Source organism: Monosiga brevicollis, genomic scaffold (assembly GCF_000002865.3).
Source record: "Monosiga brevicollis MX1 MONBRscaffold_2 genomic scaffold, whole genome shotgun sequence".
In the NCBI taxonomy this organism is placed as follows: Eukaryota; class Choanoflagellata; order Craspedida; family Salpingoecidae; genus Monosiga; species Monosiga brevicollis.
In genome coordinates this window covers 2,940,122-2,966,767 of record NW_001865039.1, presented here as the reverse complement: position 1 = coordinate 2,966,767, position 26,646 = coordinate 2,940,122, and the positions used below count along the sequence as shown (strand labels likewise).

At 54.0% G+C, this 26,646-nt stretch overlaps 5 protein-coding genes across 5 annotated transcripts; 3 read left to right on the top strand and 2 right to left on the bottom strand.

Moving 5' to 3' along the window:
* Positions 1 to 1,335: 1,335 nt before the first annotated feature.
* MONBRDRAFT_35693 (uncharacterized protein) lies at positions 1,336 to 4,672 on the top strand (the record flags this gene model as incomplete). Its single annotated transcript, XM_001742808.1, has 11 exons — positions 1,336 to 1,349; positions 1,528 to 1,658; positions 1,755 to 2,122; positions 2,334 to 2,459; positions 2,575 to 2,655; positions 2,817 to 2,939; positions 3,585 to 3,699; positions 3,785 to 3,897; positions 4,063 to 4,133; positions 4,243 to 4,305; positions 4,408 to 4,672. 11 exons carry the CDS (start codon positions 1,336 to 1,338, stop codon positions 4,460 to 4,462), a joined length of 1,260 nt encoding a protein of 419 aa, XP_001742860.1. The 3' UTR covers positions 4,463 to 4,672.
* Positions 4,673 to 4,882: 210 nt separating this feature from the next.
* MONBRDRAFT_31020 (uncharacterized protein) lies at positions 4,883 to 6,176 on the bottom strand. The gene is made up of 3 exons (XM_001742358.1): positions 6,106 to 6,176; positions 5,415 to 5,517; positions 4,883 to 5,272 (listed from the first exon to the last, which is right to left on the bottom strand). Exons 2-3 carry the CDS (start codon positions 5,509 to 5,511, stop codon positions 4,977 to 4,979), a joined length of 393 nt encoding a protein of 130 aa, XP_001742410.1. The 5' UTR covers positions 5,512 to 5,517; positions 6,106 to 6,176; the 3' UTR covers positions 4,883 to 4,976.
* Positions 6,177 to 6,262: 86 nt separating this feature from the next.
* MONBRDRAFT_13656 (uncharacterized protein) lies at positions 6,263 to 7,488 on the top strand (the record flags this gene model as incomplete). The annotated part of the gene is made up of 4 exons (XM_001742807.1): positions 6,263 to 6,361; positions 6,568 to 6,623; positions 7,086 to 7,116; positions 7,285 to 7,488. 4 exons carry the CDS (start codon positions 6,263 to 6,265, stop codon positions 7,486 to 7,488), a joined length of 390 nt encoding a protein of 129 aa, XP_001742859.1.
* Positions 7,489 to 13,034: 5,546 nt separating this feature from the next.
* Positions 13,035 to 15,320, top strand: MONBRDRAFT_19354 (uncharacterized protein). The gene is made up of 11 exons (XM_001742806.1): positions 13,035 to 13,225; positions 13,305 to 13,387; positions 13,463 to 13,564; positions 13,651 to 13,748; positions 13,841 to 13,907; positions 13,988 to 14,077; positions 14,170 to 14,289; positions 14,398 to 14,554; positions 14,767 to 14,877; positions 14,987 to 15,105; positions 15,193 to 15,320. Exons 1-11 carry the CDS (start codon positions 13,099 to 13,101, stop codon positions 15,253 to 15,255), a joined length of 1,137 nt encoding a protein of 378 aa, XP_001742858.1. The 5' UTR covers positions 13,035 to 13,098; the 3' UTR covers positions 15,256 to 15,320.
* A 134-nt stretch (positions 15,321 to 15,454) lies between these two features.
* MONBRDRAFT_22501 (uncharacterized protein) lies at positions 15,455 to 25,757 on the bottom strand (the record flags this gene model as incomplete). Its single annotated transcript, XM_001742357.1, has 37 exons — positions 15,455 to 15,620; positions 15,740 to 15,828; positions 15,908 to 15,964; positions 16,063 to 16,158; positions 16,254 to 16,328; positions 16,466 to 16,567; positions 16,649 to 16,714; positions 16,804 to 16,904; positions 17,013 to 17,173; positions 17,262 to 17,413; positions 17,526 to 17,609; positions 17,780 to 17,889; positions 17,990 to 18,131; positions 18,211 to 18,354; positions 18,484 to 18,610; positions 18,721 to 18,784; positions 18,880 to 18,951; positions 19,078 to 19,153; positions 19,235 to 19,486; positions 19,573 to 19,659; positions 20,094 to 20,172; positions 20,258 to 20,352; positions 20,473 to 21,000; positions 21,149 to 21,262; positions 21,446 to 22,382; positions 22,529 to 22,702; positions 22,886 to 22,901; positions 23,056 to 23,411; positions 23,545 to 23,708; positions 23,820 to 23,876; positions 23,973 to 24,114; positions 24,172 to 24,243; positions 24,485 to 24,801; positions 24,943 to 25,071; positions 25,166 to 25,286; positions 25,396 to 25,463; positions 25,572 to 25,757. 37 exons carry the CDS (start codon positions 25,755 to 25,757, stop codon positions 15,455 to 15,457), a joined length of 5,778 nt encoding a protein of 1,925 aa, XP_001742409.1.
* Between the last annotated feature and the right edge of the window lie 889 nt (positions 25,758 to 26,646).

Genomic DNA, 26,646 nt, shown 5'->3' with positions numbered 1-26,646 from the left:
GGGGTGATCGTAGTTGGGCATGCTGGTGGCGGTTGCCGTGAGGTCCTTGCGGTAAAACTGATTTTGGGAGATGATGCTAACGTTGAAGCCGTCTCCCAACCCCTTTTTCACGTACTCACAAATCGCCGTCTGCGAGCGCCCGACGAGAGGGATGCCGGGTGCGGTCTTGAGAAGGGAGGTGTTTGCAAAGCGAGAATGGCGTGCATGGATGCTCAACACTTTCAAGCTCTTTCGCCTCACCTTGCCACAGCAGGAGCCTCCAGTAAAGCCGATGATTAAAGGTTTGGTGTAGTTGAAGCCGGCCGACTCTTGAGGGCGCAAAAAGTTTTGAACCCGGACCAGAGCCTCCTCGTCGAGGGAGTGGCCATCAAAATCCATGACTGTTTGGCTGTTGTCGTGTCCCGCTAATCTGCACGCTACAGTGTGACCTGCGATGAGGCGCAAAGACCACATGTACCAGAATTTTGACACCCCGCCCTGTGCTACCTCTTTCCCCTCAACGACAAGATAGGTGCTAGCGTGGAGCGCGTCCCCCACCTTGATGAGGTCGACTCGAGAGCTCGGTGTGTCACGTCGTCAAAAATAGCTTGGTAAGTGCGCCTTCCCCATGTGACAGATGCGCCGTCGCGACGAATGTGGCAAATGTCAGACAGCCTCATGATGAATGTCAGATGTCAGACAAAATGAATCCCTGGGTCTTGACAACACACACACACACACACACACATACATACACTGACTATGTATGGCTATGGCTGATCGTCATTCTAAACCCAACTTTCTTGTGAGTCGCCGCCCCAAGCACTGCACAGGACAGGACCACATGAAGCCAACATCAGATCATGACTCCCATGCCTTCCACAGCCCGAAACCCTCTCCCCCCATCCTTCCACCCCCACCCTTTGCATATTTGAAAGGTGCTGTCTATGTTTGCGTGTGCCCCCTTCGCAGCCCTGCTCTCTTGTTTGTGTGTGTGTGGGTGTGTGTATCACCACAACAACAAAAGAAGTCACACACACACACACACACACACACACACACACACACACACACACACACACACACTTGCAAAGCGTCGCTTGTGGAAAATTGTTAGAGAGAGTGTGTGTGAGTGTGTGTGTTGTCCATTTTAAAAGGGCCTGCTGCATGCCTGGACGCCCCTGCTGGCTGCTGGCTGCTGGTTGCTGGATGGCTAAGAACATCAATGCTGGCGATTCTTGGTTCTGATTCATCTTCTTGGATTTGCAACTCGTCTATCTTGTTCCTTATTATTGGGTAGAGGGTGGACGCCGGCACACACACCCACACACAGGGTTCCGGCTGGTTTCAATAGCCATGGCGGCCGCGAGGTATGTGATGATGTTCATTGTTGTCAATGTCAGGCCATTGGCTTCCTCCGCGAGCTCGAGCTCGGGCAGGGGCTCTGGTGCTTGATCATGGGCTCGCGCCTTTTGGCTTTTTTAACTGCCAACGTCTTGGCTTCTTGGCTCACCAACATGCCGCTCGCTGTCGCAACATATCGACCAGCAAACCGCCGCGTCACGGGCGCTCCCATTTAAACATTTCTCATACGGCGTTTGGCCGCATCTTTGAAGACGTTGAAGACTTGGCGGCCCCAAACCCCTGCATCATCGACCTTCTGCTTGCAGACCGCCACGGTGAGGCTCAGCCCTGCAGTGCTAGTCTGGATTCGTGTCCGTTGGCTTGACCGTTGCACGCCCGCGCTTCCAACGGGCCCGCCCCCCTCCATATAGGGTTTGAGCAATGGCGACAATGCCTGCTCCTGACTGAGGGCCTCGATGATACCTACCCCTACAGCCAGGTGGCATACGATGAATATTGTGCGCTGCGAAGCGAGCAGGTGCAACCTGGAGATGCTGCTTTTCGCCTTCGCGATTTGCACAAGCTTTTGCAGGGCATGTGGATTTCCTCCGTCGTCAACTTGCAGAATAGTGCTTGCAGCGAAGCCGAAATCGCCATGCTCAGCCTCAGTCGAGAAACCTGCCTCGTCTGTGGTGATCGAAGTGCCATTCGTTCCGCCATCGAAGCTCAGATGGGCCGGCCGTTGACCGACGTTGAAATCTCGCTCATTGGCGATCGCTGTCGTGGTGGCCGCCTACAGGTCTGTCTCCTCGAGCGTTGTGCACCTCTTCTCACATTTTGCAGCTCTGCCAAGTGCCCAAGTGCCCCCTCCCCCTCCTAACACACACACACACACACACACTTTTCTCTTTCTCTTCTTTCTCCCTCAATCTGGATCTTATGACTTTGCGTTTGCCATCCAAAGTGCCGACTCATCTCCTTTGTCTCACGTTTTCGTGCACCGACCTCAGCTGACGCTTCAGCGCCTGCAGCCCGAGAATACGGCCCTGGTCGACCTTGCGCGCGCCTGTGCTGAGCTTCAACGCGGTGTACGCGGTGCCGCTATCCGTGCTGTTGCCTGCCTTGACCGGGCCACGGTGCGTCACACTCTAAGCTCCCCACCCCCAGGGCTCGTCGTCATGTACCACCTGCCCCATGGCTTTTTATTGATTTGTCGACCGCGATCTTGCCGCCCCTGCCTGCGCTCGACAGACGGCCTACTCAGTGGCCTCTCGAATGACTTTGACTGGAGCGAAGGCAAGCCGAGGTGGCGCCCGAGATAGTGCTGCCAAGGTAAAATGATCTATCAGTTTTGTCCACTTGATTTTTTTTTTTATGCTGTGTGCGGAGTTGGCGGTTTTTTTTTTCCTTGTCTGCAGAAAGTTCTGCAGCGACCAATGTGTATCCTTGGGTCAAGCTTATGCACATGCCCTCACTGAAAACTGTTCCTCTAGCTCCCAACCTTGCCCACTGCTACGGACATTGTGCCGAGCAAAGGAGGCATTCGTCTTCGACGACCGAGCAGACAAGGACAATTTCTGCCTCGCTTGGATCGTAAGGCGCGCATCAAGTTGCGGGTATGTCGTATTTTGCTGCTCATGTCCGTATCCTTCGACCTTGAGCAGTGCACTCGCTCAACACTCGTTTTCACGCGTGCCTCGGGCCCCACACACTCGCGACATTTGCTGGATGGTTATTGTGACATTGATAGAACGTCGTTACCACCAGCACCAATAATGACAAAGCAGCTGCCAAGGAAGAGCCTAAGAAGTCCAGTTCTGTACGTGTGCTCCACTGTGGGCCATCCTTAAATGAGACAAGTGTTTGCACACTCATCTTGCTATCGTTTCATCATACGTAGGCCAAGGCTGCTTCGCGGGAGCGCCAGATCCGGCGGGAAGACGAGCGCTCTCAAGCCGAGTCAATGCAGTTAACCACGGTTCGATGGCATCTCTTCTTCGTGTCTACGACTTGACTCGATGCCTTTTCATGACCCGCTGGCGTTGTATGGGCATCTCATCCTGGCTGCCGACTTTGCGTGCATAGTTGATTGAGAGCGATGGACAGCGCGAGTACTTTCGAAAGTGGTTGTTTCGTCAAGGCGAGGGACTTGAAGCTTTCTTCCTCTTTTATCTCGCGGTTCGTAGCTGCCGCTTCAGCCGAGTACTGCGTGTCTCGAGGTCTAGCTCACACGCCCCTGCCCATGGTTCTGCCCCGCCCAGTGCTACCGCTATGCCAAGGCATCCGACAGCTACATAGGTACTCGACTCGGCATGCTTCGTGATATTTACAGCAGCTATGTGGCCCCACATGCATTTCGACGCCTTCGCTTGCCAGGTACGTGCCCCATCAAAGCCGTGGTGGCCCATCTGTCTCCGGTCCGAGCTCAGTTGCATTGATTTGCATGCTTGATCGATTGCAGCACAAATCATGCGACGATTGGACGCTGTGCTGAGCTCGCTGAAGAACAACACCGTTGTTGGTCTTGATGAATTTGAGCCCGCTCTTCGCCTTGTGCGCACGGCTCTCTGCAAGGTAATGACAAACGGGCCATGCAGCGTTGTTCTTCTCTCTGCTATTTGTTTGTTTGTAGCCAGCGAGCTAGCTGGGCAAGCGCGGGAGTCACCCCCGTGCGGCTAGTCGAGCTTAAGGCAATCACCCTTGCTCCCCCGCGTTGTCTCACCTGTGGCCTTGTGTCAGCTCTTGCCTGCTTTTCAAGAAGCCTGGCATCGCTATGAACGCATCAAGCTGCTGGAAAAACCCACCATGACGTAAGATTGGCCTTGTTCAGAAAAACTGCAATCATCTCGAGGGCTTGCGTTTTCAAACTGCAGGCTAAAACGTTTTTCTGCTTTTGCCGCCATCTGCTCCCGCGCCCAGGCCTCCGGCCGAAAAAGACAAGGCACCCGCCCCACTTCCCCCGCGCCAGCTGACAGCTCATGAGTACGTAGCGGGTGCTCGCCCCCTCATTGCCTGATGTTCTTTTGGCTGCTTGGTGAATGTGCTCACTCGTCACTGGGCGTGAAACTTCCTGCCGGAGCACAGTGACTCCCATAACAAACGAGTATTCTTCTCCCTTCAAGGTGGTCTCGTCACTTAGTTTGAGTCGGGTCTCCTCGGGACCGTGAGCCATGCCATACCTTAGCCTGCGCTTTCCGTCCCTGTGACGGGAGAAATGGAGTCAAGCCTGAACATTAGTGAACATTTAGAAACATTTTTCATCGTACACCCTTTTTGTGCTTAGACCTGCCGGTGCCTGTGTTCGTCAAGCGATATCGCCCCTCTTGCACCGCAATCCATAATGAAGACGATATGACATTGTTATCCTCTCATCCAATCTCCTCCCCCCTCTCTATGATTCATCCTCTGCACCATCAGACACATCCCAAACGATATCCACGGTTCGATGCGGGCCTGAACCCAGACTCAAGCAAACGTCAACTGAACCATGCTATTTACACCCGACGTGATCGTCAACTGAACCATGCTATTTACACCCGACGTAATCGTCAACTTCAAGTACCAACAAACATGGTCAATTGGCATTCAGGCTAGGCTGCAAAAGAATCTGTGCTTGTTGGATTGCAGAGGCAAAGAGGGAGAGGGCAAAGAGTTTACTGGCTCTGGGAGTTGGGTCCACGCTTCTTGCCGAGGCCAGTGACAACGTTGACAACGCGCTTGTTGTACTGCATGCGGCGCTTGGCGCGGCCAGTCTTCACCTTCTTCTTCTCCTGCTTCTCGACCTTGGGGGTCTGGCCCTTGACCTTACCGGCACGAGCCAGAGAGCCGTGGACCTTACCACCGAGCATGCGAACACCAACCTCGATGGTGCTCAGGGGCGACACATCAAGAAGGCCATACTCGAGGGGGCGACCGGCCGAAACGAGGTACTGATCCTCGACGGCGATGCCTATCAATGACCCAAAAAAATCATGGTGTGAGCCGTTGATCGGATCGCCTGGCTTTGACTACACAATTCACCGAGCGGACAAGGCACGCGTATGCGCTGGCAGTCGGAATAAGGCAAGCCCTCCATGACAAGTCTAACGCACCCTCGGCGGCGGCAACAAAGGCCTTGACATCATCGACAGTCGACGAGGCGTCGGCCTCGAAGACGTGGGTGCCCTGTGCACGAACGAAAAGCTGCATGGTGATCTACGTTGAACAAAAATGACAAAGGTGAGCAGGGCATCCGAGGTGCAAGAGTCGTAGGGGAACTGCATCGTGGGATGTTGTATGAGTTGACGTGCATGTTTGGAGATAAAAATGACCATCCCTCCCGACGCCATAAACCGATTGCGCTGCCCAAGTTATGAAAGACTCTCGAAGAGGCTTTGTGTCTGGCTCTGAGTTGAGTTATGCAAGCCAACCCCAACGCCCAACCCCCGACCCCCGACACCTTCGCCACATCGCAGCAGCAAGCGTGTCAAGAAAGTCGAGATACCCGTGCACGCTGATGCAACCATGAAGACAAGCAGGCCATCCTCGCGTAGCCCTGGGCAGGGAGCTCAGACCAAGCTATCCAAGCTCGCTCAAAACAAGGGCAGCCTCAACCAGCTGAAGCACTGCTTGAGTTTGAGTGCATCGTGGCCATTCAAGCTGAAATGGCATCGCACTCTACCCAAACGCCTCCGACCTTCCCAATCAAATCCCAGCCCCCTGGCCACCATGGCAGCAACAACGGCAGCGGCAGTCGACAGCTCAACGCTGCTTCAGGCCACGTTTTCTCATGATCAGACCAACCTTTACACACGGCCGCGCAAAAAGAAAAAGACTGAACCAATTTTTCCTCGTTCGTTTATTCAAAAGTCACCATGTGGGTAAAAAGTGTTCCAAACTTATTCACTTTTTTCTTCAAGCGTGTTGAACCGGTTCACCTCCCGACGACAACACCGCCAGCATGGGTCGCGTTCGCACCAAGACCGTCAAGCGCGCTGCTCGCGTGATCATCGAGAAGTACTACACTCGTCTCACCATGGACTTTGACACCAACAAGCGCGTAAGTTGGCTCGTCCGGCTGCCGTTTGGCAAAGCAGACTGTGCGATACTCTGCGTGTTGCATGTGGCAATAGTTTGCGTTGGGCGATCTGACTGCCTTTTTTATTTTTTCTTCCCATGTGACGGTTCCTTCGCCTCGCATGGTCTGGTCACATGGCCCGACTTGCTCATGCCAATGGTCTTGTTTCTCCTCTTCGCGTTGTGTAGCTGGTTGAGGAGTACGCCATCGTGCCCAGCAAGCGCCTGCGCAACAAGATCGCTGGGTGAGTAGACACAGACAGACGTGAATGGAGATGACACGCCCAGCCGCTTTCGGGCCCTCAAAGGGCGTGCCCAAGTCGTGTTGAGCTTTTGGTGGCTCTTGACTACTTGGCTCACCTTTTGGGGTTGCAAGGCGGGCCTGGGCGTTGTCATCCTCCACGCTTGCCCCCTCTTGGCCGTGTGCTCGACTGCCGCCTTTGAGCGGAGGAAGGAATTTTTTTGATTCGTGCGATGGACTCGGCTGTGCGGGGCCTTGTCCGGGCGTCGACTCGATGCATGGGCTTCAGCTCCTCTCGTCTTGTCGGCGCTTTGGACCCCAACATCTGAGACTGCCCTGTCAAGGGAGGAAGGCCAGAGTACACGGCGCTCACGGTCACCGGTTTGTGCATGTTCTCCTCGCTCCCTTTCCATGTTATCTCCTTTGCATTCCTGCGTGGCGACGTGCGTTTTGCTTTGCACGACAGTTTCATCACCCACTTGATGAAGCGCATCCAGGTTCGTCCGGCCCGTGTTTTGGGGATGGGACTGGACATGAGAGAGGGTTCTTTTTCTTCTTGGAAGCTTTTGATGTCAAAGCGTTTTCTTTTGCTCCCATGGCCCTGTCCTGTTGCTTTTGGTATGCTCATACCGACCGAATTGTGCGTTGCATTCACCCCTGAGTAGAAGGGTCCCGTCCGCGGCATCTCCATTCGCCTGCAAGAGGAGGAGCGCGAGCGCCGCGACAACTACGTGCCCGAGGTCTCGGCCCTCGAGCCCGGAGAGGATGGCATCGTCGTCGACAAGGAGACGGCCGAGATGCTCAAGGCCCTCATGCCCTCTCTCGACGTCAACGTCCAGGCCCCTGGCTCCAACAACCGTCGCCGATAAATGGAGTGGCCTTGCCTTCGCTCTTTGGGCGAAGTTGGCTTGTCTCTTTCGCCCGTGCGTTGATTCAATTGATCCCCTAAAACAATGCTATACTTCTATCTTTCTTCCCTTTTTCCTCCGTTTTTCTCTCCACTTGTTTCCAATGAACTCGACCGCCCAGTTCGGTGCAACGGCTCTTCCAGACTTGGTCGTTCAATTCCTTAACTCACGTGGTGGCTGTGGATGTCATATCGACGCATATCGACCAAAAGTCTGACATTGGCCTTGTACTCCTTGTACGTCGGGGATGTTGACAACAGCTGTTGCATTGGTGCCGGCTTGACAACGCGAACCAACTGCCAACGCTAACGCTTTTTCATCGTACGAACCCAGCGGCGGGCGGGACACTGCTCGGATTTGGTTTGGTCTTGGCCTCTCTGCCTGCCCCTCGCCCTCGGATCCCATCGTGATCGTGATGGACGCAAGCGAAGAGACGGCACCACCGCCGCCCGATCAGGATGGTGCTGGCGCTGACGAAGCATCGGCTCTAATGCAGGAGGCCGAAGCTCCCGATGCATCTGAGCAAGAAGGGGCGCCCGCGAGCAGCACAATGGAATCCACGGCGCCACCAGAGGCCCCCACCAGGGCTGAAGAGGACAAGGCGCCAGAAAACGCGCAACCTGACATCCCCCTCGGAGCCCTTTTTCCAGACTGCTTTGGCGATCAGCTCCCGGCCGACGTGCAGCCCCTCTTTCTTACCGGTACGCCCCGTCAATCCAACTCGAGCCGTGCGCGCTCGCTTGCCAGCTCCTTCCCCCCCCCTTTCCACCACGATGCTAGGAAACGTTGACACCAAGCACTTGGCTGTGGGGGAAACGTCACATCGCTCATACCCAGCCCCTGCTCACCGCTTGGCCGTCTTGCGCTGGCGTGGTCCCCTTTAGGCACCTCGCAAGAAATCGCAAAGTGCACGGCAGGAACAGATGTTACCCCAGAACGGCCCATCGCCTTGATCCCCATCGCTCTCGTGCGAAGCGACATGAAAACACGTGCCGCCGTTTCAGACTTTAGCGTCTTCAAAGAGCAGCTTCTTGCCTACGACGACGACGAACTCCTCGTGTGCTATGATGCCGACTTTAAGTTTGAGCAAAACTATGTCGTTTGCCTCACCAAAGCGGCCAAGGACGCCTTTCTGGAGGTTGGCGCTGATCCCCATGCACCCCCCTCATAAGACAACATGTGCTATGAGGACACATCTTGGCTAGCGACGTGTTCTTGTCTGGAATTTCAGCTCGCTTGGTGTTTGCCGATGGCCTGCCCGTGGCCGCCACAGCAGTTGTTATTCCCGTTGGGTGTGGCCCCTCTCAAAACCTGCGTCACTGTTTGCTTTAATAGGCAACTACACCCAAGCCGTCTGCGCCCTCTGATGGTACAGGAGGTGCCAGTCAGATGGGCCATGATGGTGAAGCAAACGAAGACGAGGAAGATGACGATTTTGACATTGGCCTCCCTGTTCCCGCCATCAAGCACCGACGCGCTCCCGCCCCGTGGGTGAGCCAGGGATCTGAAGCTGAAATCGAAGAGGCCCACTATCAACCCACCCGCCCGCGCATTCGTCTCCTGCTCAGCCGCAAGCGCCGCCTCTTTGGTGCCCCGCACCGCATCACCGATGCTCGCGAAAACCCGAATCACGAGTACCCGCCTGCTGCACAAATCATGGTTAGCTTGCGACATTGAGCTTGAAGCCCCCTTATCATACATAACTCTGAATAGCCGTCCTCGAGTCTCCCCCGTACGCAGGTGTCAGGCAACTCGCTAACTCACTCATATTTCGTCCCGCTTCCCACGACTCCACACCCAATGCTTGTCTGCAATCTTTGCACCCACCCTGACACCTAGTCACGGCCAATTCCCGAGGATCAAGAAGTCATCCACCGCAAAACCTTGGATATGAGTGTGCAGGCCGTCCAAGTTGTCACCACGGCCACCACGCAGACTCGCTGGTACGCAACTGCCTGCTGAGCAGCGCTCGCCACTCCTCGTCGGCTGATGCACATGTCCTTGCCATGCCCGCCAAAATATTCCCACTTGTAGGGTTCCGATGAAGAACGCAATCTCGCAGTACGTGCCCATGGACGTGCCTCTGGAACCTGAAGTGGCCAACTTGTCCAGACCCGCCTTGAACGATTCGATCATTTCCTTGGAAAAGCGGTACGTTACAAGAGGGCTGCGTCGGTTTTTTGATGTTTTTCTTGGGTTTTGGTTGTGAATGTTTGTTTTGTTTATTGTTCACTACTGTCGTCACTAATCTCACCTATTGCCTCCTCGTTTTCGATTGCTTCGTCGATGCAGCATGGCTGAGGCACTGCAGATGAACGTCGTGCTATCGGTGCACAAGGATAGCTTGAGCAGCCTAGATACAGGGCGCGCCATCACGCTGGGCCAAAAGCAAGATACTCGCCTCAAGGTCGGTTTCAGCATCGGTGGTTCTGGTGGCTCTGGCTGGACCTTGCTTTTGGAACACTCATTGCCACATGTTCCGTCAACTTTGGGGTTGAAAAAGGAGTACCAATCCTTCAAATACATGCAATTTGATGGCCCCCATGCTGTGACAGCCGCCGCCTTCCATCCCTCTCTTTCGGGCATTGTGGCCATTGGCTATGCTCGGACCGAGACGTTTGATGAACGAGTCGCACATAACAGCCACGTTCCTCAATCTCGCGTGCTCATTTGGAGCCTCTTTGACGTTGTTAAACCCCTGGTTTGTCTAAACTTGGCTGACAGACTTGGACCTTGCCATGCCTGCCCGTTGCTTATGTATGAGCCCGACTCCTTACGCCTGTGCATGGCTCCAATGCCGTTGACAGCTGGTCTTGGAGAGCCCAGACGATGTATTTGCTCTCGAATGGAACCCGTCGGGCCAGCACCTCCTTGCCGCGGGCTGCTACAACGGGCAGGTTGCATTGTGGGACCTTTCCCGCAAAGAGAAATTGCTCAACACCAGCGAGGGTCACAGCACTCAGGTTCGTGCCGCCAAATTTTGCTCAAGGCAGGACCAGGACCAACGAGATGTGCAACGACTCACGTGGTTTGCTCTTGTTTCAACGAACACACCCCTCGCCTCGCCCCCTGGCTCCATACTGGATTCTGCAGGATACAACGGACCCGGATAGCCAGGAAGATGGCAGCCCCTTGGCTATGGTAACCTACACCGTCTCCACGGCCATTGAGGATTCGCATAAGGGACCAATCACGGCGCTCCATTGGCTACCGCCGTCAGTCCGCGTAAGTCTGCCCCTAGGCATCAGATGTTTTTTTTTTTTTTTTTTTTTTGGTGTCTTCTCATAATCAACCGTGGATTCATCTCGCTCTTGTGCAGATTGACCATCGTGGGTTCTTTCAAGAGGAACCCGAAACGCCCGAGTCGGTACAATTGGTGACAGTGGCAAATGATGGTCTTGGCATGGTGTGGGATTTGCGGGGTGACCTGAAGGAAAACCCCACGACCCCGCCTCCTCTGCGCTCTTTGCATCTCAAGTGGGCACCTTTGCTCAAGGTCAGAGAGATGTGATTCTGATTTGCCCCTGTCCTGGAGTTTTGTTGAAATCAAAAATGTGCCCACGCACATACACATGTTGCTCATTTCAGTGTGTTGCACCCCCCGCCTGTTCACGGGATACTCGACAATGTCGACCATCATAGATCTACTTGTCAACCGACAGCATTCAAAATTTGCATGCGAGCACACTCGCCATGACCTTTCGCGGCATTCTGCCCTCCGAGCTTGGTCAGTCTGCTCCCGTTCAGCCTTTTGCCACCCGTATCCGTTCCTTATCCACTCTGTGTACGGTTGCTCGGATATCTAGAGCGCCACCGTCAACGTAGTGAGGTGCACGACTTTGTTCACAGCTCCCGGCTCTTGGTCGGCACTGAGCATGGCACGGTGGTTCAGCTGGATTGGAAGCCCCCCGAGTCCGAATCCGGCCGACTGGGTGGTACGTTTGGCCTGAAACCTTTTTTTTGCTTGCTTCAGACCTGCGCTTTGAACTTGCCGTCAATGTCAGGATACCTGTGCTGAAGGGTTGAAGGCATTATCAAATGCCACACAATCTGCTTTTCACATTGGCTCACTCATCTGTGGTCCCTGGTACTTTGTCCCTTTTTGGTAGTCCAAAAGATCGACCGGCAATTTACCATGCATGGAGGTCCAGTCCTCGCGCTCGAGGTTGGTGTCTTTATCTGCTCCATCTCGTCGCCACTCTCGGCATCTGCTTCAAACTTGATGTTTCGGCTTTTGTGCCGCTTGGATCTCTCATTGTCTATTGGTGCAATGCATTTTCGATGAACAGCGTAATCCATTCATGCCCGAGGTGGTGCTATCGGTTGGCGACAACGTATTGACCATCTTCCTTGACAATGAAGACAGTGTCCTGCTCTGCTATATGGTGACCGGTACGGAGGATGTCTGCGTGACCATGCTACCTTATCAACTTGTCGCCATTTTATTGCCGTGGCCCATTGCTCTTTGCATGCTCTCATGTCTTGTTGTTGCGATTGCTGTGGTGATCTGGGCGTAGGCAAACTGTTTTCGTCGGCTTGTTGGTCGTTGCAACGACCGACGGTCTTTTACGTGGGCCGGGCAGATGGCATGCTGGATGTTTGGGACCTTTCCGACTCCTCGTATGCCCCAGCCTCTTGCCAGCCCATGTGCGCGCCTGATGCCATCACGACAGTGCAGCATGCGCACATGACCCGCCTTGGCGCAGGCATTCTGCATCGACTGCTGGCCGTCGGCTCTGCCTCGGGGACCCTCCATCTCGTGGACTTGCCCAAAACTTTGACCTTTCCACAGCCAAATGAGGTGTGCCCATGTATACTTATGAACTACTCGGCTGTTCATTTGTGTGTGTGACTCACCCTGCTTCTCTTCGCTCGGACGTGTGGTAGTATGAGGTCTTGAAGGAATTTGTCAATCGTGAGCGTGCACGCCTTCAATACGTCGCAGACCGCGACGCCTCTGGCTCTGCTCAAGACTATTCAGAAGGTCGAACCCCCGATGTCAGCGTACGTCTTTTTGTGCTTACCCAGATGCTCTGTCCGGTGATTTTTTCATTTTTTTGATGCACGCCCTCACGCGACACTCACCGCCGTTTCCACGCACAGCTATCTGGAGGAGTAATTCAAAGTGATAACGCCGATGAGCTGTTCAAGTCGTATCTGAAGGCGGAACATGAGTTTCTTAAGCAGATGGGTTTGGCCGCTGATGAGCCTGCTGCGGACGAGCTGGCTGGCTAAATCCGACGGAATCGATGGCGTCTCTTCTATTGAATGTCTGAGGGTGTCAACTTGAGACCATTTATCCCTCCTCGTGCAACCTCAACACGAACGAACAGCACTCATCGGACTTGAGGGGGGAACATCCAACGAACAAGACAGATTCACATGATGATGTCAAAGAAAATTGTGACAATGAACACACACACACACACACACACACACACACACACACACACAAAGTGCACGTTTGCTCAATCCATCATCGATTTTCACCAATTTTCTCTCTCTCTCTGGGTTCTCTCTCTCTGTTTTTCTCTCTCTCTGTTTTTCTCTCTCTGTTTCAAGACTTGAATCATGGTGGGGAGCATGTTGTTGAGAGCGACGACGACGACGACGATGCGCAGTGCCGGCATGGTGCGGGCGCTGGCGCAGCGTGCACAGTCGACGCAGGCGCACACCGTGCTCACGTTTGATGGAGATGGTACGCGCCCGCCGAGCCGCCCTGTGTGTGATTGTGGCACGTCGACTTGACCTTGTGTTGATGCCTCTGAAATCGGCAGGCATTGGTCGTGAGATTGTATCGGCGGCAAAAGAGTGCATCGAGGCCACCGGCGTTAATATTCGCTGGGAACAGATGGACATGGTATGTTACCTCATGCCTGGCTCACCAAACTGCAACAATACACCAACTCATGTGTTGTCGCTTCTTCGCTCTCAGGGGTATGAGGCTATGCAAAACACCGGCGTGTACATTGATGATTCGCACATGGACGCTTTCGAGGAGATTGGTGTGCTCTTCAAGGGCCCACTGACTGTACCTGTACGTGCTCTGCCCATCTCTTGCCCGGCCTTGACGCAGGGCGTGGCCTTTTGACGCGTCTTCCCCAACTCCCCTTCCTAAACCAGCCCAAGGACACCAATGCCTACGTTGAGGTGCGAGGCAAGCGCTATACGAGCGGGAACCAGGTGTTTCGAAAGTACTTCCAACTCTTTGCCAACGTTCGGTACGAGATCATTCTTTTCCGGTGGCTGCTTCCAAGCCCACCACCTGCGTGTGATCGTTCATGGTAGCCTGTGCACCTGTGGCCCTTTGCAGCCCTGTCCGCTCCATGCCGGGTGTGCGTGCGCCCTTTAACGATGTTGATCTTGTCGTTATCCGCGAGGTTTGTGGGTATTGCCAACCCAGATCTACTGACTGTTCCGTGTCGATTGCATTGGCCCCTCACTGTTCTGGTCTTTCTAGAACACCGAAGATGTGTACACCGGCGAGGAGACTTGGGTGGACGCTGACACCGTACACTGCGTCAAGCGTATCTCCCGCGGTGCCTCTGAGGTGAGGCCAAAAGCCACCCGCTTTCTCCACGCACCTGCACAGTTGCCTGCTCTTGGCCTCAAGACATATTTTCATGGGCACACTGCTTGCAGCGCGTGGCTGACTTTTCCTTCAAGTATGCCCGTGACAATCAACGCAAGCGTGTCACGGCCCTACACAAGGCCAACGTCTGCAAGCAATCGGATGGCCTCTTTTTGAACACTTTCCACGAGGTGGGCCTCATTCTCGGGCCGTATTGTTCCACTCCGTCTCGTTTCGTATACTCACGTGCATGGGACCTGTTCTTGCTTGCTGATATCCCCCACCACATGTGTACCCAGCGAGCGGCTGCCACCGACTTGGGTGGTATCATCGCCGATGACCAGCTGGCCGACTCGTGCTTGACGAAGCTCATGATTGAACCCAAGAGCTTTGACGTCCTGTGCTGCCCCAACCTTTACGGCGATCTGGTAAATCCACTTTCCTTGCGCATCAACCGTCATGATCACCATGCGCCCTCGACCATGACCATGTCCATGTCCATGTCTCACAGCTCTCCAATCCCATCTCCCCTCTCCTCTCCCGCTCTCGTTGTCTTAGGTGTCGGACCTCCTTGGTATGTGCCATGCAAGCCCGCCCACAGCATAACAATCGCAGGCGCATCGGAATTTTGCTTGTTTTTCTGATGCCCATCACCTGATCATGTCTAGGTGGCATGGTGGGCTCTCTGGGCCTGTGTCCCTCGGGCAACATTGGCACTCACCAGGCTCTTTTTGAGCCTGCACATGGCTCTGCGCCAGACATTGCGGGCAAGGGCATTGGTAAGCTTCGTCGGTGGCTTGCATCAGCACATAGGACAGCAGGCTGTTTAGCCACGTCATATCTGTTGGGTGGTTGTTCATTTTTTTTAATTTTTACTGCTCTGCCCAGCCAACCCCACCTCCCAGATTCTGTCTGGATGCATGATGCTGTCACATCTGGGTGAATTTGAGGCAAGCCAGCGACTGGAAAACGCACTTCGGGCCATGTACGCGAGTGGCATTGTACCGGTATGTCGTCACATCACTTATTTGGAGCCTTGCATGCTTCCCTGTCTACGCTTTGCTTCGACTTTCTTATTGCATCCCCTATCCCAGGTTGATTTCGGTGGTCAGGCCGACACCAAGGAAGTGGTGGCCGCCGTGCTCAAGCATTTGTAGATTTGCCCGTGTTCTGGCATGCATTGCCGCCACAATTAGACAGGCCAAATTCCATGACAAACTGTGAAGAATGATTTCATCCATGACTGTGGTCCGACATGCATAACGTTCACGACTTTCCTCAAAGTTTCAAATTTCGCCAACGAAAAATGGCAAGTCAGGCAAATGCACACAAGCAGGAAAAATCACACCCTAAAGATCACTTTGTGGCCAATGATAATGACCTCACCAACTCGTAGGTGGCATCCAAAATCACATGGTCGTCGCCAAACATTGTTGCAGTCATGCAATCGCGCGTTGGTGGTGGCGAAGCCAATGGTGAAGTCGCACGTCCCAAGGGAGATGGGGGTGCTCCACCGCGTAATCTGTGGCAACCAATTCCAACCGGCACAGCGATGAGCCCCAATTTGCTCCTCCATATCTATCTCATATTGGCACACACACACACACACACACACACACACACACACACACACACACACACCTGGAAATGTTGTTCAGGGTCTGCTTCAGACGATAATGCACAGTCTTGGCATCAAAGCTTGGTGATGGGTGTCGGCAATGGTGAAGCACCTGCGTTGTTGCGTTTGAAAGATTTGTGAGCAAAATGGAATGCGTGGTCATGCACAATAAGTCTACTGTTGGCCTGTACCTGTGTGATGAGGATCAGTAGAATATGATCCATGGCTACGTTCAACTCAGTGATGTCCTAGACATGACCTCGCATCAAATGAGCAATCAAGCGAGCCCACAATCAACGCGCAAGCTTTCTGTCGCATGCCTCTGGTTCAAGATGCCACGCCTTACCTCGCCAACGCCAACGACTTGGCGATTGGGCGAGCCCGATGGTGATGCAGCTGACACCGCCCGAGCCCCACGGCGCGATACGGCGCGCAATGTGTCCTACACGGCCGGTCAGTACGAGGAACAAGTAAGGCTTTGAAACCACCCAATCCAGACTACCAGGAATCTTTGGACGAATGCACAGAGGTACAGACCAGAGCAATGAATAGCGTGCTCAGGCTGCCCGTATCTGTGTCCCGGCTTCCGGCATCAAAGTAGCACACCATGGCCTGGAGCAGTAACCAAAAAAAAAAAAAAAAAAAAAAAAAAAAAAAAAAAAAAAAAAAAAATCCAAGGTGTGAGCGTATTCAGACTTTGACGCGGGCACATGTGCCATACAGGCTGGGCGAGTTGCAAGAAAACCCACCGCAAGGTCGGCTGCCTGCCGCACTTGGTCTGATGAAAACGTGAGATGGGTCAGTGTCACGGCCACGTTGCACATGACCTGAATCAGTTCATGAGAGATGCTCTATGCGAGGGTGTGACCAGCGACGGCATGAGCTCTTTGTTGGACACTGCGACGCCACGGAATAGGACCTGACAAACTAACATGGTAGAACATGTTTGTGGAGGCCGCTTGTTCACCGCTCATGGCAGTTGGCGTGGGTGTGAAAAACTATCGGAGCCGATGGCGATTTGCAAGTCGTGAGCAATGAGCGCAAAGCTTGGGTCTGCAGCCAATCATTAATCCGAGCCCCGACGTACCCTGTCACTGGCCCGGTGCAAATCCTCTTCCTCCGAAACAGAGACAGCAACAAAGGCACTGCTGATCTTGGTCGCCGATCCGCTCAAAAACACATTGAGATCTGCAGATGCAAATTGACATGGCAAGCCAGTATTGAGGAAGGCGCCACACAGCCGGTATATGGGCGCACACGGAAAAGGTTCGCCCTGCATCCAACAGAAGAACGTACCGTCCAACAAGAACGCAAGCCCACGAATGAAGCGGCCATCATCAAGAAGAATGGGCATGGCAGCTACCCATTGTGGAGTATGCCACGAAAATGCCGCACAAAGTCGCATCATGTCGGACAATTCCTCAAGCTCTAGCAAGGTGATCTGGTTTTGGCGCAGCCTAGCACATCGTGGCCCACAATCAAGAGGTGAGGCACAGCCCCGTGGGTGTGGGCATGTTATACAACGCGCAGAACCCCTTGACGCACCGAGATTGGCCTTGTAGCATACGCTCATAGTGCACCGTGAAAAAGGAGAGCCCCAGATTCACGGCCTGAGAGGAGTTCATGCTCACGATGGCCGTCACGAGCTGGAGACTGAAGCGCCAGACAGTGAACCATGGGTTGACAGCGGAGGCATGCTGTGATTTGGTATCCCATATCGCAATGGATACACAAGCATGCAAAATTTAAGACGTCAGTTGTGGCACTCGACAAGCTCAAGAGCACGCATGGAAAGATGATTCAACGTACCCGCGTCAGGTATGGGGCCAAGGAAGCTGCCCCCATGGCGTGATCTCGCCACATGGCAGCAGTTCCGCTGTTCAAGTGATACATCTGCCAATGTCGATTTTGCAGTCAACCCCATCCAAGGCATGCAAGTGAACCGCGGTGAGAAGCAAAGTGTGTATGTGCAGCGTTCACTAGAGAGAGGCGCTGCTTGTTGCACAACGCGATGTGTGTACAAAGGAAGTTGCATGCCACCGCTTTCAAGCACAGAAGCGTACCAAACCGCCTTTCTCGTTGACGGGTTGGCCGTACTCCAGTGCCGTCAGACCATTCGGCAGGTGAACGATTGTCAGAGCCAAACGCAAAACATGTTGCACAAAATTGGCATCTGCAGCATCGAGTGCCCCAGCAAGTATTAAAATGCGCTTCATCATAATAAACGCACACGGGCGCTGGACGTTGCCGAAGAAAGCGCACGAAAGACTTACGCTGGCGGACTTGCATGAAGTTGTCGGACAAGTGCAACAGCCGCTCGAGCAGCATGGATTGATACAAATGCCGCAGTGGGACGCCAGAAGTGCTCTCACGCACGAGCCAGGTCAACACCACCACAGCTGGGCCAACGTTGTCCTGTGTACGGCCACGGCCAGCCGTGAGAAAACCACGATGAATCTGTCCAATGATGTGGAGCATCGCATCATTGACCCACCGCGTAAGTAGAAGCATCCGGGGCGTCGTTGACGGCCGGCGTCTCCAAGCTGACAAGATCATGAACAAGGCCTTCGGAGACATGCACGGCCAAGGCGTCAAAGTGACGCTGGCATTCGGCCAGTACGCTGGCCGCTGCCTTGGGCTGAAGCAACATGCAACCAGACAAGTAGATCGCCGCAGTGAGAAACAGGTCTCGTCTTGTGTTGCACTCGCAAATTTGAAGCCATGTACCAAGGCCGAGGCAATCTTGAAAACCTGGATTGAAGCTCACCTCGGCATGCTTGGACACCGGCGGCCAAAGCGCAACCATAAGCTGTGCCAGCGCCTGTAATGCACTGAAGCGTACTACGCTTAAAGTTGCCGTGGAAGAGCTCGTTATGCTCAACAAAGCAGATAACCTACAGGAAAACCAACGATGAGCTAAGACACGCCCACGAAACGAGAACACTGACACCCCCAACAGCAAGGCGAGAGGAAAACAAGGCGGGTGTCATGGTCTGCCACGTACTCAAGCAACATGCTTGCAACGCTTTCAATGGTCACGTGTTTGTGAATACTCTCGCTGCGTTGAACTAGAAGCAGTTGACAAGAATCGAGTGGAACAGTGCCCAGTCAGCCGATGTTGTCGCAAGCATTCCGACCGGCGCGTAAGGCACAGACTACTCACGAATACGTCCCAAATGCAGTGCAGCCGTCTCCGCCAATGCCACGGCAATTTGAGCATGGTAATGTGCTGCGTCTAGCCATCAAGTATGGCAAAAAAAAGAAATAGGCACAAGCATCAGTGCGTGGAGGCCTGGTGCCTGGTGCCTGAACGTGTCGAGAAGCCATAGCTTGAGCGGGCCGCCGCGAACGATGATCATACCAAACCATTGCATTGTGCTGTTTGCACTTGGACTGCTCTCTGCGTCGCAACCAGCTTGGGCCTGGAAACGTGCTTGCTGCGATATGGCCCACATGCGGAATGAGTGCTTTCAAGGGAAGAAGCTGCTGTGCAGTTCTGGGATCCTTTCAAGACCAACCTCGAGGCATTTGACAACAAGTTTGCAATACTGGGTATCGTTCATCACGTAGGGTTTTGCTTTGTTGCTCGGAACAGTGAGTCGTCCGAGAGACGCGGGCCGCGCTGGTCCAGGCTCAGCAACTGTCTCGCTGCCCTCGTGCTCGCAACAAATGCCCACAAAGTTGATCCAGGTGCGGACGTAGAGTACAGTGGCCTCAGCAACCGCCTTTGTCTCAAATTTGCCTTGCAATGGCAGCTCGGGCACCTTGTTCTGCGTGTCCAGGGCACGACGGCATGACGCCAGAAGGTGAGGGGCAGTGGACGTGCGTGCGATTGCTCAACATGATGTTGTCGTACCAAAGCTTGGAACACTTGGACCAGATGTTTTGGTAGCCCATCTCGCCAGCTGTATGTCTCGAGCGTGATGAGCTCCAAAGCCAACGCCTGCCAACATTCAAATCACAGAACCGCCGAGCCATGAGCAGGGGCAAGTATAAAACTCAGTCAACTGCTAGGTCTCCACATTCCAACAGGTGCAAAGGCTCCGCAATACCTGTGCCTCTAGCAAGTGGGCCGTGTGGACGGAGCTGGCTCGCTCCGGTGTGCGCTTCATCAGTCGACCCAAGGCTGTCCATAGCTCATCGTTATCTCGAAGAACATCTGCTGCAGGCCCTGACCACACCCGAAGGAGCAGGTTCTGGCGCCGTCAAAAAGTAAGGCAGAAAACATACACCCGCACACGCACGTACGGAAATAGAGAAATCAAAAAAAAAAAGCGGCACGAAAATATGCCAAAAAGAAATGAAAAAGCAATGAGCACAAGCTGCGATGGCCGCTATGGTGATGCATGAGGGATGATCGAGGAAATTAAAACATACCAGACACGCTGCCACCAAGTCAGGATGCTCCTCGATCCACGACGGCTCAGTGACGATGGAGATGCACTCGGGAAGACAACTACGCGCACCATAAGTGAGAAGCCCTGGAGCCAAGACCATGTCAACCAAAAAGGCACATGCAACCAGCACGGAACCCGACAAACCTGTTGGGTCCAAGAACAAGACCACCACTACTGGAAGTGTCGTCCCCTTGCGCCTTGGCTCTGCGCACATCCAGAAACAAGCGTCCCACGCTTGGCTGCACAAATTCCCGGAGGTCGCATGAGGTGACGACTCGTCAACACAGAAGTTTTGCACAACAATGTGTATGCACACGCTGAACGAACACAGTGCACGGCGTCTTTGCGCCACAGCGTACCTGAGAGTGGACAAGCTCTGCAATCAACTGTACAATGGCAATGCGTAGCGTAGTTGGACTATCCGACTCGAGACGCAAAAGCAAAGCATAGCGCAACTCATGGACGCCGTTGCCTAGGATGCTGCTGACTGAAACGTGTGAAGGGTTGGTGCTCGAAGCTGAGCCACCATCACTTGCAAATCGGCTGGCGACGCTGGCCATGCGAGCAAAGACTTGGGCTGCGAACATAGGAATGGCCTCCTCGTTTTGAACCGTTATGAGCTTTGCCACGGCAATCAGAGGATGACGGCTGCTCGATCCTGCCATATCCGGCAGTTGCTGCGACATGGACGCAGTGCGTGCAGATGCTTGATCAGGCATGGTAACTTGCATCTCCAGCTTTGTAAGAGGAGCCCCTGGTTTTGCTTCGCGACTCGCACGACGCAACAACCGCGAAAGAACTAGCAGCAAGGACTCGAGCATATCGGCCACCAATTGACGATTCCGCGACAGCTCATGCTGGGCGGGTGCCTGCCAGAGTTGTGCAACCTAAGGACAGAAAATGCCGCAAAACACAGCAGTGAATGTATACGGCAGGGAATCAAAATTCCAAAAGAAAAAACGGGTTGCGAATCCTTTTAAAAGCAAGACAAGACACAAGATGACGAGCGACTTCAAGGGCCGAGGATCATCGCACCATATGGAGGAGATGCACTAGAGCCTGCGCTGCGCGTGCATCATCATGGAGGTAACGATGAATGGCTTTTTGCACGTGGCGCACGGTCGGGTTGGAGGTTTCCAAGCTCAAAATCTAAATAGCCCGGAAGCGCACAGAAGAAAAAGAAGTTGAGAAGCCGAAGATAAAATGAAAGAAAAACAAGAGAGAGGAAGAGCAAACAAAGAACCAGTTGGCAGAGACAAGAATCGAACAGGCCGCTGCAAGAGCTGGCATGAAGTATCAACAGGAACTGTCTTTTTCCGACAATGATCATACCGCGCCAAGCCAGGTGCTGAGAGCATGGATCAGCCCCAAATAGTTTTCGAGGCTGGCTGCTTGCCAATGCGGGGCTTCAGAAAACACTTGGAGAAGCAAAAACTTGACCATGTTCACCAATGAAGCCCGGGTGTGCGTATCATTTGGCTCCTCACAATCGGCAAGTGAGACCAGCACCTGCTGCGTCAGGAAGATGAGCTGAACTGTGGCCTCAAAGCGGCCCATTTGACGCTCCATGTTGTACAGAATGCGCATGGCAATGTTTTCCTCGTCAGCTGAGATGAGACGGATTTCCGAGCAGCGCTGCCAAACTCCCAAAGGATCATCCGTGGCACGGTACACGAGCAAGCGTAAAGCATGAGCAGCCACCCCAAGCATGTCGGGGGAAAGATGACTGGCTGCATCAAGCTTGGTCAAGGCCCAGTCCAGTAGGAGCGAGGATTGGTGGGGCCGCCCAAGCGTTTGATAGATGTGAAAGAGGTGATCGTGTAGCTCGGCACTGAGATCCCGATGGTAGCAGCAACTAGCCACAATTGATGTCAAATTGCAGGCCAAACGGGCGGAAACCTCCCCTTGGGACAGGACTGTTCCGGCCAGTTCGGTCAAAAGGAACCAGCCACTGTATGGAATGTACCAGTAAACAATGACATCTTGCTGCTCGGAAGTCACTGTCATGGTGCCTTGAGTGCCGGCCGCTGCTTGCAGCTCCAGTTCACCGAGTCGAAAAGTCTGAGGGCGTAGAAGGACGCATGCGCCCGAAGCTGCGTCAAGCTCATAGTCCACCCCCAGCTGGCGTGCTGACATGGATGCGGCAAAGCCACGCATGGTACAGATGCTGTCATATACGCGCTCGTATTGAGACGCTGCATTGACACCAGCCCCCACCGTGGATAGCGCTGCCAACAACGCTGGGAAAGCTTCCATGTCAACGGGGAACCTAAGGCCGCCCAAATCAGGCCCCGACAATCAATCGTGAGCGTTTTCGGTGTGAGGCACCACATGCCCGCATTCAACAGTCAAAGATAGACCATTCCACACACAAAGACAGAAACAATGGGTGAAGAAGGGGAAGCGTCATCGTACGTTTGAAGAGCATGTAAAATGACGGCAATGACTTGGTTGCTGTCAGCCGGATTCGCGGCAGCAGGCTCGTCGGGCTGAGTGACAAAGCGCCACAAGGCCTCTGCTGCATCTTGGCGAAGGCGGGCCGATTGCTCCAGTAGCATGACAATGAGCGTGACCACGTGCCCATAATGCCTGTTGGTGGCGGTACCAAAGGCAAAGCTCGTCAAAATAGCATCGAGAGCACCAGCGATGATATCTGCTCGAAGTGCTTGGGTTGCCAGCTGGAGGGCGTCGGGCCCGGGCCCGGCTTGCAGGGCCGGTTCAACATTTCCAGCTCGAAGACAAAGCTGCAGCAAGGGCCACACTTCACCGTACTCGAGCGCGTTGGTATCTGCAGAGCACAGAGATTGCCAACAGATATTCATTAAGCAAAGACAAAGGAAGTTGGATGAGGCCCAAGCACGATGGGGGGTAAGTCAGACAAAGTCAGAATTTGAAACATTAGCAAAGGGTAGAGGAAGCCAATATGGCAGCATGAAACTCACGGGCATCTGGCAGCAAGTTTGTGAGGCGTGCCAGGGTGGCGGGAGGCAGAAAGACAGCATTCGCCAGGGTGGTTGAGTCCGTCAGGCGAAGCTTCTCGAGAGTACCAGCACCATCCAAATTGGAAGGAATTTGGTCAATCAATCGCTCAACGGCGCTGCTGACCGCCGCCCAGGCGAGGATGGGTACGGCTAAAAGCAGCAGCCACTCGGCATCGGCTGCATCCTCTGCACCTGAGCCGTCTTTGGCTGGAGCGACGCGCTGAGCGGCAGCACGAGCTACGCAGGCGTCCAGTGGAGCCACGCTGGCGAGATATCCGGCCAATAGTGAAGAGCCGACGCTTCGCTTGGTATTGACACTGTGGTAGGAATGAAGTTTCGAGCCACGCCTATGAGTTGGACCGGGCTTCAACCAGCATCTATGCGCCTTGCTCCGAGTATATTCGCTCCTTGCTCGTCGAAACGGCGCGCAAATCAATGACATGCACATACCAGCTCGCAAGATCACTCAGAATGTCATCTAGTTGATGAGCTTGGATGCAGGAGAGCATGACGAGTACGAGCTCTACGCGAATGGAGCGCACGGTGGACTGCCAGCGCTCTCGATTGGTCTGCCACCAAGTTGTCCCAGAAAACAAGGCCTCTTGTCGTAAAATCTAGTCAAAAAGATGAAGAGACCCATGAACCCTGATCGAGATTGAAACGCAGGCGCTGCGCAGAACCGTGGTTTAAACCCAACATTGGCAATGAGCACGTCAAAGCCGAACCTGCTGTTGAAAAAGAGGAACGATCAGTTTCATCTCACGCTCTGTGATATCCGTCAGCTGCAACAAAGAGCGAACAAAGCAGGTGTAGGTAAGACAGAAGTTGGCAATCGGAGGTGTCTTGGATGCTGGCGAAAACCCAGCCGAGTCACGAACTGCGAGGACGAAGGAGAGGATGGAAAGAAGCAACCGTGCTTCTGCCAGGCAGGCGTGCATGAACAACTCCTCAAGCCGATCTGTCAAAAGTTGAGCCGAAGCCTGATCCTTTTTGGATCCTGCTGAGATTTTCGTGAGAAATCTGGAGAAGTGGTGCGCGACAAGCCAACAGTACGACGCGTCATTTCTCCTGACATACCGGGTGCAGCATCTTTGGTGGTGGCGCGAGACACAGCGCGTTGCGGCCGGGTAGGCGTGCTGACCTGCAGCTCTGTGAAGAAAAAGAAAAAAACATTCGGATGCGGAGAAAAGAACCAAAATCCAAGTACATGAGCAGTAATTTCGGCACGGATGAGTGCAGAGGGCGTACTGCCAGGAACTACCAAGAACTAAGAAGAACTACCTTGAAGCAGCTTGGCTCGGCCATTGGCGGGTGGGAGTACCGGAAGGATAGCCTAGCAAGAGAATGATGAGCTCTGGGTGATCGCCTGTGGCAGACATGTAACCCGCACGCCTGCACACAGACACACACACACACACACACACACACACACACACACACACACACACACACACACACACACACACAACATACCGCGCGCTTTGTGGCACGGTCTTCGCGCGCCGCCAACAACGAGGCAAAATGAAGTTGCAGTGATGGTTTGAGGTACTGTTGCGTCAAATTGACCAAGAGTGCACTCGGCTCTTGAGGGTTGTGTGCCAAGAGCGTGGAGGCCAGGGTGCCGTACTCGGATTCTTCGCTCTTGGCAAGGATAAAGCCAACCATCTCCAGAGCGCGCTGCCTAGTGGTCAAATAAAACTTGACAAGCTGGAAAAAGTGAACATTCCCCGGGCCGAATAGAAGAAACAAACCGGAATGCGGTGTGAGACGATGAGCGTGGGAGCCCAAATGCCATAGTTGCGTTTTGACAATGGGCGCGGTGCATCGATGCAGGACTCGCACGCCGACCTTGGCTCGAAGATTGGCAGCAAGATCTTCGGACATGAGGTAATGATCCAAATGCTCTGTGCCTTGGGAGGGCCGGGAGTTGGCCACGTACTGCTCGACTAAAGCTCGAGCTTGCTCGTGGTGCAAGTTCTAAGCAACAGTTCTTGGCGTGAGATGTTCACCTCGGTGAACGCTCTGAGTGGTGACTCTTGGCCAGCACTATGGGGACAGCGAGCAGACTGACCAGAAGATACGCCAAAGAGTCGATCCACTCGAAGCGTCTCTTCTTGACGACATGCTCGGCAGAGTCAGCAGACAGAGAGCTGGGCAAAAGCTCCTGGCGCAAGGCTTGCTTTGAAGAGTCACTGCCAAGACAACAGACGCAGCACTGATGAGCGCGGCCCATGATCTACAGGCCAACCCCGTGCTGCTCAGCCCGACTGGGCCACAGAGGAGACAAATTGGCAATCAAACCTGGCGGGCTTGAAGAAGTCCAGAAGATTGGTCATCTCTTTGAGATGAGTCTTGGACACGAGCGATGGCTAGGCAAGGGAAAGCACAGAGGCGAGGATCAAGTGGTGAGCACTGAGACATTGGTTGAGCTCTCTTTCAGTCAGAGCCCACATCAACTGCTAGCCGTGCCAAGCTACCTGAAATTTTGGAGTGTCGAAGATGCGCAGCAGGCGCAAAAAGGTTGGTGGTGCACCGGCTGCCTGTGTCGGACCCTCCACATGGCGCAGGGGGGAAGCCTTCTCCGGACCATCAGCTTGCGCCTTGAAGAGCGCCAACTTTGGTGTTGCAGGTACCGAAGCACCGGCACCCACTGTGGCGCTCATGATGGGCCGTCCAGGAGCAAAACGCCCACCCAGAGGCCACTACCGCTCTCTTCTCCAGCCCAAGAGCAGGGACAGCACCAACACCAACACCTCACACTCGTCCACAGAGCAGAGAGATGAAAAACGAAAAAAAAAATTTAATTTGAGAGACACGAGCTCTCACACACACACACACCACACACACACACACAACACACACACACACACACACACACAGAACTGCGAAATTATAGTCAAGAAACGAGGGGTCGGTCAAGTTTATCGGCCAATGGGACTTTTATGAACGCGAACGCAGTGAGTGCGTTATTCTTGTGTGGGGGTCATAATTTGTAGATTGGTACAGAGCCCGACCCCCGACACCGTGGTGAGTCACACGCATGTGGTCTAACCCTTGCTTGAACGGTGAAACAAGAAAAGGCAACGACCCCTCGAGCGCTCCCTCGCTCGCCTGGATCATGGCGCGACCGGTGTATGGCTTGTCTCTTTGGAAAGGGCAGCCAGCCTGCTGGTGTTTTGAGGGCAGGAGAAGTAGGGGGCATGTGGTGCTTGGGCCATGGGTTTGAAGTTGAGGGCATCTTCCGTTTTCTAGACCAATTGTGAGCTCGCTTCTTCTTGCTGCTGAGACGCGAGCGCGGGCGAGCGAGAACCTCGACGCGCTGGGTCTGCTGACTGGCGTCAGGCAAATTCTCTCGCCTCTTTTGTACCCATGGGCTCGGTCCTTGGCCTGTCCATTCATCATGTAGCCTTGTTTACTTTGTGGGATGCTGCATTCACACACGGGACGGCGTTTCTTGACGCGAGCTCTGGCAATGATGCTGAGTGTACATGGGAGCTCATGGCAATTTCCCTTTTCACCCTTGGCAGGTGGTCTACCCTATACCGTAGCACC